We start from the raw sequence: 15,969 nt of genomic DNA, 5'->3' as shown, positions 1-15,969 counted from the left end.
AGAAAGATCCACTCACTAAAAAGAGAGGAATAGTAACAAGTATGAGTAGAGGCAAACATATGATAATCTTATGCTCAGTAAAGTTTCTTAAAAATCCACAGCCAGGACACCTGAAACCAGATGATCAATTTTATAAGTAACAACTATACTAAATTATTTTCACTACAGAACGTGTCAAGTGTATTACTCAGGATGAGACCTGTCTTTAAAAGAGTCAATGATTAAAAATTATTCCATTGCATCTTAGTTTTATGGTAAAGCAGCCTTCTATTGGTACTATTTAAAAAACAGTCATAGGTTGCACAATGTTCTTTATTAATTCACAAACAAAGTGTTTCACCTGGATAGGGCATCATCAGGTTACCTGAAAATATAGGGGAAGATGATATTACAATAAATTCAAAGTAGTCCTATCCAGAACTACTGTAAAGAAAAATAAGCTTCAAAAACTGACTGAATAAAATTACAGAGGGACATGTAATGATACTCATCTTAAAAGATCAGAAATTTTATGCCATAAAGCATCCATCAAGAATACATAATACCAAATAAAATATACTAAAAGGCAACTTACACAGAAAAAGTATCAAAAATTAATGAAATAAAATCACTGGGATCAGGCATGAGTAGAGAACAATATGTTTACCTCACAATGGCAACAGCAGCACAGAACAGGACCTCAGATGCAAACCATGAACACAGCCATACACAACAACAACCCAAGAGTCCCATCTGTACTCACATAGTTCATACATATGAATGACATGAGCTCATGCAAAACATTGGGCTAATAGTAATGACGGATGACATGTGGCATTGCCATTGGGTGTACAGTGTGATAACAGCAGGCATAAAATTCAAATGGTAATGGATAAATTAAGACACAAATAAAAAAATAATAGAGCAAATGCGAATATATACAATGCAGTACATTCTAGATCAAAAGCTATGCACAGAGACATAGAAAACCCTTGTGCTCAAAAGTAGTGCAAATGAATAATGAAGTAAAATACATATAGCAATAAAATAAAGATTAGATTTCAAATACATGGCTAAAAGGGAAGAATGCCATGAAGATAAAATACAGCTACATTTGCATGACAAGTGACCAAGGCCCAGATAATAAAAAGCTAAAAGCTAACACATTATTTAAAAATGGGAAACATGCAATCATAGAAAAATTAATTTTTGCCTGACAACTGATTACTGAGTAACATATCCTTCTTGGCATATGAATGTTCAACACCTTCAATCTCTTCAAGCAGACTGAGCCTCTTTCCTTTGCGAACACGGTGCAGAGCCCTTAAGTTCCGAAGTATACATGTGGTCACTGGGTTTAAAACGCTCAGTGAAGGTGGAATTATGCTTAACGTGTCCTTTCTTAGTGAACATTTACTTTAGTACATTTTACTCAGTATCATCTCTTCTTGATGGTTGCTTTTTGGCAGAAAATTTCTAATTTTTTAATGTGAGTGACACTGCATTTCTCTATATAATTTTATTTGGTCAGTTTTTGAAGCTTGTTTTGCTTTTATAGTAGTCCAGAGTAGGACCAAACTGAATTTATTCGCTGTCCCCTTACATTTTCAGATATTGTGATGATGCCCTATCCAGGCAAAATGCATTATTTGTAACCTAATAAGGAACACTGTGCAACCTATGACTGTTTTTTAGATAGTCATTGACTCCCTGAAAGGGGAGATGGTGACTGGGACAATAGACTAATGAGCTAGCAGCATTATGGACATGTGCTCTGATAAGGAAAGAATATAAGCAGAGCAGATATGAATGGGAAAACATTCCACCAATGATATGGACAGCAAAAGAGGAAATCTAGTGACATAAGTGACTGATAAATGGCAGCTCATTATGGCCTAGCGCCTGGGAATGAGCATCTTGCAATGGGTGATGCTGGTCAGTTCGAGGAAGATGAAACCATGAGTATGAGTCAAGATCTTGGATGTCCATGCCTCATCACAAAATGTGGTGGTCAGATGCTTGTCCACTCTGTGGAGCAGGATACGTGGTAACCTGTGGCAAATCTGATGACAAGTGGCGCACGCACAAGTGTTTTGGAAAACACTATTCAGTGAATATTGTTGACCATGGTGCATCACAACAGATGAGCCTTACATGTTCCTATGGTGACTAAATAACACTGTGTGTTATGTTTGCATATGGGCCAGGATAACCAAGATTGGACGATAAGTCAATGGAAACATATCATCAAGTTGCATGAATCATGTTATTTGTTACATAAGATCAATGGTTGTTCCCAGATACATTAACATCCAGGTGTATAGCTTCTGACAATATGCAACTTAAATGGCAAGCCACTGAAAGAAGCTCATATTGTCAAGGTCAAAATAAATGAGATAATAACAAAACACTAAAAATGTCTGAAGATATCAGTGCAATAATAATTTGAGACTACTGTATCTTGTTACTTAGGACCTCCATACATAACTCAATAATCAATGAATGTACCATCCTGTAGTTATATACACTTGAGTGTCAAAATTTAGAAACTAGTCAAAACAAACTGATAGTGATGTAGTCCATGAAATATTTGTCTGTGATACTACCTGTATTTTGCGAGTGTCGGACGTATTCCTCTGGGCACAGGTAACATGGGACCTGTGTCTGAGTCTCCTAGAATCTCTGTTGCTTCTTTGGGTTCAGGGAGTTGTGGCAGTACAGATGGGTCGGTCATATTTCCCAGCTATTTATGAAACAGAATTCGAAAATGAACATTAGCTTGTATACAAAAATTTTAGGTAATCTTTACTGACACATGCAAAATTTGGAAGGGTGGTAACAAGGTAGCTCTCAGTACTGATAAATTAGAATTCTGGAGGTGGTTTCTTAGGCAGACTATTGCAAGATATTCAGCTCTGTTGCACTGTAACTCTAAAAAAGGCATATGGTAATTAATGAAACATATGAGTGTGATGATGATGTTGATGATGTATGGTTTGTGGGGCACTGAACAGCACAATCATTACACCCAACATATGAGTTTGTATGTGTGAAAATCAGAAGCAGATACATATTTTTCCACATTTTGATCTCAGCTGCAATTAATTTCAAGATGATAAAAATGAGTCCCACTTGGAGCACTAGAACACGGTACCCTCAAGTTATGTATCCAATAATTTGGCTACAATTAACTGAGATATAAATTCATGAGATAGTGCCTGAATATTTTGTATTATCAACATAGTTTGAATCAAATTAATACTTCTGTGGATAAAGTAAACTCACAGGAGCAGAGTAAATTTTAAGAACATAAAATTATGTTATAACTGGTAATAAGAGGGTGGAATGCTTGAAGGAAACAGGTACTGAATCAAATGATGGATACTGCTTTGTATATAAGGTGTGAAAAAGATGTGTCAAATGTTTAGAGAGGTGGACATACGAACCAAAACAAGGAAAAAAGTCCAATAAACAAGAGCTCTAATATGTCTACCTTAACAGCTATGAGTACTTGTTCACATTCAATACCGTGAAACGTATCTCTTCTATTGCAAGCTCTTCCAATAAATATCAGCTCTAAAACACATACTTTTTCATCTTTACTGCTGTGTAACGTACTTCTTCTATGGAACGAGAGCTCATAGCTCTTAAGTTATGCATTTTAGGGCCTATGTCAACTGAACATTTCTTTCTTGTTTTTGTCCATGCTAACTCCTTCCAAAACATGGAAAGCAAAGAAACTGCAACAGCAGAGATGTGTTTCACAATATCAAATATGAATAAGGGCTTATAGCTCTTAAAGTAAGCATTTTAGAGCCCATGTTTATTGGAATTTTGTTCCTTGTGTTGGTGGGTGCAACCACATCTCAAAATATCAGCATGGTTTTTGAAATTTAGACTTCTTAAAACATTATCTTAATACTTTCCTCCACATTTTGTAAGTGTAGATACAACATTTTCCTAGTAAAAAATAAAGTTCTACTGTAACACTTCTTAAACTCTGCAGTTCTGATTTTTTTGGTCAGATGTACCGGTACAGATTACCAATGCATAGTGTCAGAAATCAAGCACTGTCTCTTCTGTTTGGTGAGTTGTAACCTTAATATTAAATTAATTAAATTCTACCAGAAATTTCCATTACCATAAAGAATTTAAATACTTAGGTGAGCTGATCACTGAAAAGTGTAACAAAAAGAAGGCTACAGAATCCAGTCTTCAGAAGGTAGAAACTGCTTTACAGATTGGAAAGAATATTTGTAGCAGTAATTGCCTTTTCTGGAATTGTGAAATCTAACACTACACAACAGTGATCACATTAGAAGCACTCTATGCATCAGAGCTATGGTCTGTCCAACATGAATAACATAAAATTTTGTGAAAAATAAGTTGATCATATATCACCCAAAATCCAATGCTGAAATCTATAGGAAAATCCTTAAGATTACCACTGCAAAGTGTATGTGAAGATTCCTGCTCATATGACACCTTGAAAAAATGGACCTTAACAGATTAACAAATTCTTGAAAACAAGATTAATAATCTAACCAGTAAAAACAAACAGAAAAAGGCCTTAATGAATTAGGATCACCAAATTCATACGACTGAAATTCTGTAAGAATATTCACACATAGACAAGACTTTGAGGAGGAAGAGAGAAGGATCAAACAATAGAAATGGATAGGGCAACAGAAACACATTCACCCATATGTCACACACTCCTAAGAGAAGTATATACAGCACTGAATGTGATGGCCAATATACTGGGCAAATATGGTGCTGTATTTCAAAGTGCTGCAAGGAACATATTAGGTGTGTATGTCTGCATTACACACAGATAAATCAATGAGGGCTGGGCACAGTCTAAGTGAAGCACAAAGATTTCAATATTTTGAAAAGGATGGTTGCTACTCACCATTAGCAGATATGCTCATTCACAGATAAGCACAACAAAAAGACTGCCAAACAAAGCTTTCAGCCAAACAGGCCTTCATCAGAATTAGACAACGTGCGCGCGCGCGCGCGCGCACACACACACACACACACACACACACACACACACACACACACACACACACTCGTAAATGCAACTCAACACACACACATTTGTGTGTGAGTTAGTTGTGTTTGTGTTTGTGTATGTGTGTGTGTGTGTGTGTGTGTGTGTTTGCGGGTAGGTGAGTGGGTGGGTGGGTGGGTGTGTGTTGCCTAATTCTGATGAAGGCCTGTCTGGCTGAAAGCTTTGTTTGACAGTCTTTTTCTTGTGCCTATCTGCAACTCAACATCTCCACTATATGGTGAGTAGCAACTATCCTTTTCATAATGTTGTCATTATTCTATCCTAAATTTTCCACTGTTGGACATAGATTTCATTTTGAGAACACCAAGTCTTTTTGCCAAGACAAAGGCTACTGGGAGAGCAACACAAAAGAATCAAAAGAAGTAAGAAAACATGAGAATTTCATCAACAGGGATGATGGCTATCAGCTTAGCTTAGTAAATATTGTGAGCTAGTGGTTATGTAATAAGAGTGTACTCATCAGTGGGCAGTATGCAAAGTAGCTCAAGGATGCCCCAAGGAGATTCAATGCAGCACTTGTACAAGGCCCATCCACATTGCTCCATCCACTCCATGCCCCATCAGCCACTGGCTGCACATGACCTGGATCATTCACAGCCAGGGGGGAGGGCTTATAAACAATGGTAAATCCAAAGTATTTGACAGTTTACCAGATGATGAGTATGAAACTCATTGAAACATCATGTATTTTTACACTGACATCCTGCTGGAAAACTGATTAATTTCATCAGCACTATACACAGGAAACTCTACATTAACAAAGACCATAATTTAGTATAACAGTACCTCTAGTAACTCAAATGTTGCTAATAGCTCGCCAGCATGATCAGGGCCTCTCATTAGTTCGTACCATTCCAATGAGGGTGGGAAATTAGGCTTAGAGTAAGGTTCATCCACAAGTTTCACATGTGGTCTAGCAACAGTTCTTCCAATAAATTCAGATTTTCCCTGCAAATTTAGAGAATATTTAGCATTAGGTGTGCAGTTATAATTAGTTTTGAGAATTATTTTTCTGATTTTCTGATTAAGTCACAATTACATACCACTTTATCCTGGTCAAATATCTCAATAATGATGGAAGGTGGATCATTTTTTATCTCTTCTTTTGTACCAAATACTAATATTTCATTAAAGACAAGAAGCTCATCCCATGTTGGGCTGAGAGTTTCATCAATAACTTGAGTCACTTTACAGTATTCTCCAATCACTACTCTTGCAAATGGGTCTGACAGTCCAGATGCATCTGATCCAATTAAAGAGCGAGCTTGATACATATGTGCCCGAAGTTGGAAGGACTGTGGGATAAAAATTCAAATGTCAGTTTTATGTTGATGAGTTTTTTTGTAGCTGATAGTAGATAAAATAATATTACAAATTATATTCACACCATTAATCAATATCAATAAAAAGTATTATTTCATAAAAGATAATTTATGCATTGAATTAAAATAATCTGACAGTTGTTATATTGGAAAGTTCATGCCTCTGTTATCATTTTCATTCCTGAACTCACTCTGTACAACAAATGTGCACAAGATGCTAAAAAATCCTATAGACCAGCACTGTTGATCAACACCAGAACACAGGAGCCTGTTGCATGGGCTCTCAATCTCTGAAGTCATGTCGAGTCTACAATAAATACAGTGATTTTGGTAGAACAGCAATGACAAGGATCTCTTACAATAGTCAGAGCTATATGAGTAGAAAGCACCGTCACTGGCTGGTCCAGTTTGTAACAGTGCAGCAAAATATCTGTCAGTTTAATCACGAATAACCAGATCATTTGAGAATGCTGAGAAATGACATCACTTGAGCATGGACACAGAATTGCTTCTATAGACTGCTCAAAGTGTGGAAACTTTGGCTGATGTACCATGAAAGATTTTGTACACACTGATCCTAAAGTATGGTGTGTCAGAAAGCACATGGAATGCCTCTTGTTGCCATAGTACAGCTCTGGTTTGTGGACTTCAGTCCATATGGGCAGCTGTTTTTTACCAGTAGGACTTGGTCCAGTTGCCAAATGTAAGATACAGAGATCCATTACTAGACAATGTTCACCTATTTCCTAACTGAGAACACACACTTAAAGACACATTTATTTACTGAGAGAATGTGCCAGCTAATTTCTGTTGAACGAAAGCAAGATTATTTGATGAATTCTTTTTGTGCAGGGGTCTACCTACTTAGTCCCTGACGTCAATTGAATATTGAGCATACACACAGTGCTATTGAAAGGTATTGCAAGTAGGTAGGATCCTACTTTGGTCAATACCTGTGAGTAGCCTTTGTGCTTTCGATGATCACCATGGATGACCAGTACTTTTGGTTTTTGTTGAGTCCAATGCATTGAGGAGCTACAGCACTCATCAAAGAAAGAGTGTACCCCATATGTTGTCTGTTACATGCCTTCAATTTTCTTACTTGTTAGTGTATTATTTCCATGTGTTTAAATGTTAATGTTGCACAGGTAAAATCTTTCTAAACTCCCACCTTTTAACTCACAGAGTACAAGTGCATTACTCATTCTGTACAGGATCTTATGCAACTTTTTCTGCTTCACTCCTGTAATTGCTCTCCTACTTTTCAAGTTCCATTATATCTGCTACAGTTACATGGGTGTAAAATCAGCACTTTTTACACAATACTATGGATTCTGAAAACACTGTGTACTACAAAAATTTTAAAACATGTGATACCTATTGCAGCAATGATCACTGATACAGAAATCTGTATAGATTTATCAACATGAAATAATCAAACAGGGTCACACAGTACAAAGAACAGTATTTCTTCCTTCTGTTACTTCCTCTAGATACTTACTGGACATGTGCAGGTGACAAATGAACTGCACATATATGAAGAAAACACATAGAATTTAAAAGATATTTGATTTCCTCCTTTTTAAACATTCTAACTAAGGATAAGATGAGAAGTAGAATAAACTGATTACTTTCGTTTTTGTGACCTTGTTTTATTTTAATACGAATCAGTGTTTGTAAATTGTCAATTACAATAGCACCACAGTTGAAATGTCAGTTCTTATTGCAGCCTGATACAGTAACAAACCCAAAAGAAGTTCTCCATATCTGACTGCTGCCGCAAAGGCCTACATGCTTACTACTTGTAACTTCTTTAAAATGTGATGGGCTCTGTGGCACTAAAAAACAGTGACCAACAGAGAAAAAGTGAAAGAAATCTTCTCCAGGAAAAGATTTCTGGATGCCAATTGTATAACTTTGTCATGCACAGGATATTGCTGTCAACTTTTGTCGCTCAAGTCTGGTGACATCTGATATATAAATGGTGTAACAAATAATAAAAACATTTTAATAATAAAATCTGCTGTAGCTACCAGTCATGTACATGTACCACTTCATAGTTCACATGTGAATTTTGTGCTTGGTTTGGCCACTAGATGCCACCATGCCTGTTAATACAACAGCAGTTGCACTTGCAGCCTGTCAGATATGCCTCCTATTGGAACAAATGTCTGTATAGGTCAGAGGTCAAGGATCCACCAGCCACTCGTGTGTTGCTAATTGTATTGTACCCTGTCTTCCATGTGTGTGTACTGTTTGAGCAATAAGTTTCAGTATTCTTCAGTTAGAACAAATTCAAATCATACCTTTCTAACTCATTTTACTCCATACCACAACTTCATAACTAGTGATACCATACAGAACTGTGTGTGATTTATACTGAAATGTTAAATGAGGAATTTATTTAATTTTTTATAATTGTGGGACAAATAGGTTTAAGATCAACAACATGTTTTGCCTGCCACTGAAATGCTTGGAAGATGTATCCAGAACACTGACTTTGTAATATACTGTCTCATTCCACATAATAATCCATTACTGTGTGTCATGATTCTTGGAACAACTGACAACTAAAACAATTACTGTAAGCTGACATATCAGAGAAATTACCCCACTTTAAGAGTTAGTCTGAAGATGTGAGGTGGAATTTCTAAGTACTATATCCACTTTGGACAACATTAGGATTTAAAAATAGGAAGTAATAATCCACTTACATATTTCTCTAAATAATGTATGACAGACGGTGGGAGTGCTCTTGGTCTCTCAGCATTTCGAATTTCATGTGATATTTCATAGCCTTTTGGAAGCCCATTGAAACAATTTTTCTTGTGCTTAAGAATTCCCAACCACATATACATTTGCAATTTTGATTGAATAGCCCATCCACTAGGACCAACACCCTTCTTTCCAGGGAGCTGGAAAAACAAACAAGGTTTTGAAATAAATATATTTAACTTCATTAATGGAGATGTCATTAAGAATATAATATTAAAAATATTAGCACATAGCAGATACACACATTCTTGATTCACATGTCCCTCTACATTACTTCTTTACTGTGTGTAATTTCTTTACAGTATGATGGGTCTCACATCATTACAGGAAATGAGGAATTCATAATTAAATGCAGTATATTTCTTGTTGTTTTCTATCACAATTCTGAGTAGAGTCTAAACTTTGTCTTGTGCTCTGTGACAAGTATGGGTACAAGCAGCGAAAAAAGCGATCTGTGTCTAGCATTTATACTGAGTATATGGTGTGTTTCATCAGGTAGGTTACAAGATATTAAAAGTTAATATTAACAAAATCCAAATCCCAAGCAAAAGTTCCAGCACCAGCAAAAAAAAAATCCATCTGAATATTAATCCTGACACATACTAAAATTCACAAGTGTGGTGTATTGTGGGCAAGCAAATGGAACGTCAACATACATGGTCAAAACAGATTGGTGGGATAAAGTGATCCTTGCCTCTTTATTGGTGGATCAGAACCTGCACTTCTGCCTATGATTCTTAGTGCTGGAGGCACTTGTGATCAAATTGATGTGTAAGATCCTTCATCAAATGCTCACGCTAGTGCCTGAGAGTGTTATTAAACTATGCATGTGTCCTTACTGTGGGTAATGAATTTTCTGTTCTGAGAAACAGTCACAGTCAGGACACATTCATTCTAGCACAAAAGGATTGTGTGCAGCACAGTGAACTGCAATACAGCAGTTAACAATGACTACTATGCTGCTGCTACTGTGCAAAATTTTCATTTGATTGCCAGTGGCTGGACAGAAAACAATAGTTGTCCGAAGTCTTAGCACACTTCAGTTTTATTCTGCTTATGTTCAATGCTTCTGTAATAATTATCAGACTTTTTTTTAAGAGAGGGAGAGAGAGAGAGAAAGAGAGAGAGAGAGAGAGAGAGACAGAGAGAGATGATGCAACATTTGTCTGCAAAATGACATGGGCTATGAAACCAAATTAGAACTATTATTTCAAAAGTATTGGCAATTGTGAAAATGTAGAGCAGATTGACCACTTAATTTAGTCTCTATAGTTGATTAATCATTTTCAAGGAGCAATAATCCAAATTGTTATACAAACCATTTCACTTGTAGACCAGTTTAGGTTTTGAAATACCCTTACTATTTTTTACTGTACGGTTGCCTAGTAAGTGATTCACTCACTTTGTTTTAACGATAGTACTGAGCAGGAATTTTTGGTTAACTATGTTACTAACAATGAAATACTATAATGTTGTGATACTGGTAAGCCTTTGCTTGGGCACTGACAGAAACTGATTGCTATACTGAGTGGGTGAAGCAAGCTCCCTCCAGCACAAAGAGTGTCCAAGAAATAGGAGTAATGCAAAGAAAGCAATGAATATTAATATGTTTCATGTAATCATAAGTGATAGTAGGCACTGAAGTTTTTTGCTGTGGAAAAATCATGTAAGACTTTGAATTCAGGATTCTTGCTAATAACTTCTACAATGCTACAGTCCTTGATCTTGGCTACTGTTCATAGTTTCCACAGTGGTCACAGGCAAAACACTACCAACACAAAGCTTTTATTTGTAACAATTTAGAAGAAGGAGCCGAAAGCAGGCGTAGATCGAGGGGGGGGGGGTGTCTCGGTGGGGGCGGAGGTTATGTCCCATGTCCCTAAGAAGACACTTCAGTAGAAGTGTTTACATTTTTACATTTATCAATCTCTAAAATTTTACAGGTAATTTTCATAGAATTTTCCATATGGAAACTAAGAGTCTCGAAAATGCTAAAGAATACAATAAATTACAAGATAAATTTAATACAGGATATTTACCGGGTAATATTGTGAACAAATTATTATTATGTTAGGAAAGTACTGATGTAAACAAATTGGGCTCTATTATCATTATTTTAAAACTTATTAATGGAGACATCTGATGTTTTTTAGGTACAAAGAGATGTTAGACAGGGAGATGATCTGTGGCCTATTTTGCTCCATTGTGTCTTTGGAAAGGTGATACAAGAATGCCAAGAAGAACTCAAAAAATGTGGAATAAATAATCAGCTGCAGATGGGCTATAAGAAGAATTTTTAGAATTTAGTATTTAACTAGTGATGGATGATCTCAAGGCATGCATGGTCAAATATCTGTTGTCAAAGGTGAGATCTTCTTTAGGATAAATCCAGACATCCCATGACTACAGTCTGCAGCACTCCAAAACATTCTGAAATAATTACTCACAAGACACACACACTGTCATAACAAAAGAAACTATTGGAAAAATTAGCCTGGGACTTTTCATAGATTTAACAATCTTACATCAAAACATACCAAGCAATAAAAAATAAAGGTCCAGACTTTGAACTGCACTGTAGTTTGCATCACTGAGCACTGGTTTAGAGACCCAGAAATCCAACATGTAGCATTATTGTTGTATGAAATGATAGGCTCTTACTCTAGGACCACTTCAGAAAGTGGGGGATCATACCCTTATGTCAGAAAAAACACAATTTAAATCAAGATGTGACCTTAGCATAGTCAGTGAACACAAACACAAAGAAATGTTAGCTATTGAACTAGCAGGACTTTATATCACCAAGAAATGAAATTTTGTGCATATCAATCACCCAGTGGAAATTGACACTTTTTCCAATAAATTAACAGAAGTTCTAGGTCAAATCTCAAGTATAAAAGTCAACATAATTTTGTGTGGAGACAAACATAAACACATATCATAAATGAAACTAGTAGCACCATCACCCTCATAAAAACAACCTTAAAAATTTTGGTATGTCACTGTTGGTCAATAGTGCAACGGGGCTGCATTAGTAAATGACCATGTAGCCACAAATACACACAGGGAAAAGTTTGGTGTAACTGTAAAAGAGCTTGGTCTTTCAGACCATTTCTGTCGAACAATAACAGTAAAATCAGGTATGGAAAAAGAAACCTAAACTTCAGGCATACAAAAAACATTTGTCAAAAATCAAAATTCAAGATTTCTCAAGAAAACTAGCAAATTGTATTTGTGATGAAGTATACAATGTCATTTCAAAATTTTCTAACAAGGAGCGGGTGCCTAATCATAGTCGCTGAATTCGTCTAAATTCATGTAACATGTGGCGCATGAAAGTGCCCCAAGTGGGAACTTCAGATGGCCAAGCGTTTAGGAAATGAAAGGAATTTTGACATGGATCCGTCACCATGTGCAACTTATCAATTGTCCCTGTGACAATATGTTCAGAAAATGGTGTATGGCTCAGAAGTAAGAGAACGAATTGGTATTGAAAGGGGTGCGGATTCGACTCCCCCCCATCGGCAAATATTTTTGTGCTCTTTGGCAATGCGTACAATACTGACATCACAACTAACCTGCATTTCATCCTATGCCTATACTTTTTGTGCTTTTATAAATTAATAAAATAATCTATATAATGTTGCACTTAATGGTGATGTCAGCAGTGTATGCACTACCAAGGAGCACAAAAAAATTTGCCATCGGGAAGAGTCAAACCTGCGACCTTTTCAAAATGAATCTGATCTTTTACCACTGATTCAAACATCCCTTCCTAATCACAATCTCAAAGATACAATTGATAAGTAGTACCATAAATTTGGACGAATTTGGCAATGATAAGTAGGCGTCCTCTCCTTGTAAGTTCTTGACATTATTTAAACAGAATTTTGAAAAAAAAAAACTTCCAAAATTACCAACATCAGTATCAATCTCTCACAAAAACAGCTGGCTAACAGCTGGTATTAAGAAATCCTCCCAAGTCCCTACATATGCCAGTTCCTTGAAAAAGAGTCATAATGAGCCAATATTCCTGAATTTCTATTACAGGTACAAAGAGTATTATGATGAATTGCTGACTGATGCAAAAAAAGTTGTTTCATGAGAAAATAACACACAATTCAGAAAACAAATGCAAAACAGTGTGTATAGTCTTTAAAAAGGAAACAGGGAGAGACAAAACAAGGCATAATAACAAAATGATAAGGATGTGGCATAAAATAATAGGCGTTAATGATCCACACCACTTATCAAACTATGTGAATAATTACTTTTCAAGCAGCCTACAGAGAAATTGCAACAAAAACTCCCAAAAAATTTTATCCCCTGTAAATAATTGCGCTCTAAGAACAATGATGTCACTACTAAGTCAGTAAAACTGTACAGAACATAAAAAACAAAATGTCAGTAGTCTTAGATGAAATACCAAGGTATGTGCTGAAACAATGCAAGCTCCTTTAAGAAGCATAATAAATGAATAACAAACATTTGAGAAATTTCCAGATAAGAGTTGTACCTCTGCTAAAGAAAAGTGATGCAGAAGACATAGAAAACTATCGGCTCATTTTCCCTGTTGTCACCATTCTCAAAAATAAGAGATGCAATTATGAGAGGCAAATTAATGTATAAATATAACCTTTTAAATGAATCACTGTTTGGTTGCTGAAGTGGTAGAACATAGTTCACAAAAGCTGTACTTGATACTCTTGAAAAATATTAATGTGTCACAGGAATCTTTTTAGATCTTTCTGAGGCTTTTGGTACTGTTAGCTGTGACATTCTACTAAATAAGCTAGAAGCATTAGGAGTAAGAGATGTAGGTAATGACTGGTTCCAAATATACCTTACAGATAGGATACAAAGAATACAGATAACATGTACCAGTACTCAAATAAGTCCAAAATTTTAATAAAATGCTTAGATTAAAAATACATAAATATCAAGGAGTTCCTCAGGGCAGCCACTACTGTTCCAGGTATACATCCATGATTTTCTCAGTAGCATTAGTTAAGGGGCAACATTTCTCCTTGGCGATGACAGCAATACTATAATCACTGGGAAAACAACAGCGCTCTTTGCAGAGAAAGCAAATGACACCAACAAAGAAGTTTACAATTGGTCAATATGCAATAAAGTGACAATTAATATGAAGAAAACAAATTATATGTATTTCAGGTCAAAGAGGGAAAATGGCATTATTAAATAAATATAATAAACACAAAATATAATAAACACAGAATTTCTATGAATGAATATTTATTATCAGTTGCAATGATGTGAACACAAAATGATACTTGCAAACAGAATGTCATTAGTATGTTCTGCCATCAGTGTGTAACAACCAGTGTCTTTTAGTTACATACTGTTCATATGTACACTCAGTTCTTAGCTGTGGAATTCTTTTCTGGGGAACAAATGTAAACAATATGAACACAGTTTTCAAATTATAGAAAAGTGTCATAAGAGTAATAGCGACAAACAGTAGTCAAGAACATTGTAAAGACATGTTCAAAATACCGGGGATTTTAACTATACCACATGAGTTGATTACTCAATCAGTTGTACACATGAAAAATAACATTGATAATTACTGCACACACATCTCTGTGCTTGACCATAGAGCACTAGCCAGACTGAACTTATATGTTCTGGTAAGAATAGAAATAAAACTCAAAACAGCATTTTCTGCCAATGAATAAAACTGTACAACAAACTGCCCAAGGAGACTGGAGGGATAACTAAAACACACTCCTTTAAAAAAGGTAGCCAAAAAGTATCTGTTAAGCAATCCATTTAAACATTGAAGGAGATAAATAATACAGAGTACAGGTTCGGTAAAAAATGTAGTATATACAAACAATAAAAATGATAATAAAACATTATTATTTCAAATAACACTGTCACACTATGTTATTTCCTTCTTTTTTTTCTTTTTCAGGGGAAGCTTACTCTCAAAGATATGCAATGGATAATGCTAACACCTTATTCTCTTGGTGAGTTGAACATCTCATGCACTTTAGGGGGATGCTGACTCAGTTTTCCAGTTTGTCAAGTGGAAAGTTGCAGAACACAAAATGAAAACCAGACATCATCGCTATGGTCCTGATAATATGTTTAGTGTTAATTATGAAACAATGGGTGTATTGTATGTGTAGTGTTTGCAGTGTCTGAGAGTGAGAAATTAATGAAAAGTGTAGCACTACCCTTTTACATAATTAAATAACTTGCTTGAAAAACAGAAATGTGCAATAGGGAAAAAGTAAATGAAGTAGGACTGTTTTAAACAGACTGGCATTGTATGCAAAAGGATGGAGGTTCCATCCTTATCAGGCCATTCTGATTTGAGTTTCCAAGGTTTCCCTAAATTACTTCAGGCAAATGCTGTGATGGATCCTACTCTAAGGCTATGTCCAGCTACCTGTCCTATCCTTGTCAGACAGATGTGTGAATATGTCAGTGCCTGTATATATGTATTATGTTGTTTTTGTTGTTTGTAAATGGTAATATCAAGCCATGTCCTTATAAAAGTGATATACAGATGGACAAAACTACCTTACTTGTTTGTGCTAACAGTCATGCAATACTGCCATGAGACTTTGCAATTGCAACAAGAAAAATCAGCACTTGGAAGAAAACTGCATAAAAAAACAGCAAATATAAATAAACTCCAAATTTCAATAACAGATCATCTCCCCTTAAGCAAAGTCACAGCATTATGTTACAAGAATGAAGCCAGATTGTTAATATGAATTAAGACATGCGAAATAGAAGACATGGAAAAGAAAAAGGAAAATACAATGAAAAATACTGGAGCCA

General features: G+C 35.7%; 1 protein-coding gene across 1 annotated transcript in view; it reads right to left on the bottom strand.

The window, feature by feature from the left end:
• The window catches only part of LOC124625417 (otoferlin-like), a 1,049,973-nt gene that overhangs the window by 192,290 nt on the left and 841,714 nt on the right, over positions 1-15,969 (bottom strand). Inside the window, exons 18-21 of the mRNA XM_047149169.1 lie at positions 9,093-9,293; positions 6,100-6,351; positions 5,843-6,004; positions 2,586-2,722 (exon numbers count right to left, since the gene is read on the bottom strand). Of these exons, the coding sequence (XP_047005125.1) occupies positions 2,586-2,722; positions 5,843-6,004; positions 6,100-6,351; positions 9,093-9,293 (752 nt within the window). The remainder of the gene's footprint in view (positions 1-2,585; positions 2,723-5,842; positions 6,005-6,099; positions 6,352-9,092; positions 9,294-15,969) is intronic.

The sequence above is a fragment of the Schistocerca americana genome, chromosome 1 (genome assembly GCF_021461395.2).
Source record: "Schistocerca americana isolate TAMUIC-IGC-003095 chromosome 1, iqSchAmer2.1, whole genome shotgun sequence".
Lineage (NCBI taxonomy): Eukaryota > Metazoa > Arthropoda > Insecta > Orthoptera > Acrididae > Schistocerca > Schistocerca americana.
Note: the sequence above shows the minus strand (reverse complement) of the source record. Positions and strands in the feature narration are given on the sequence as shown.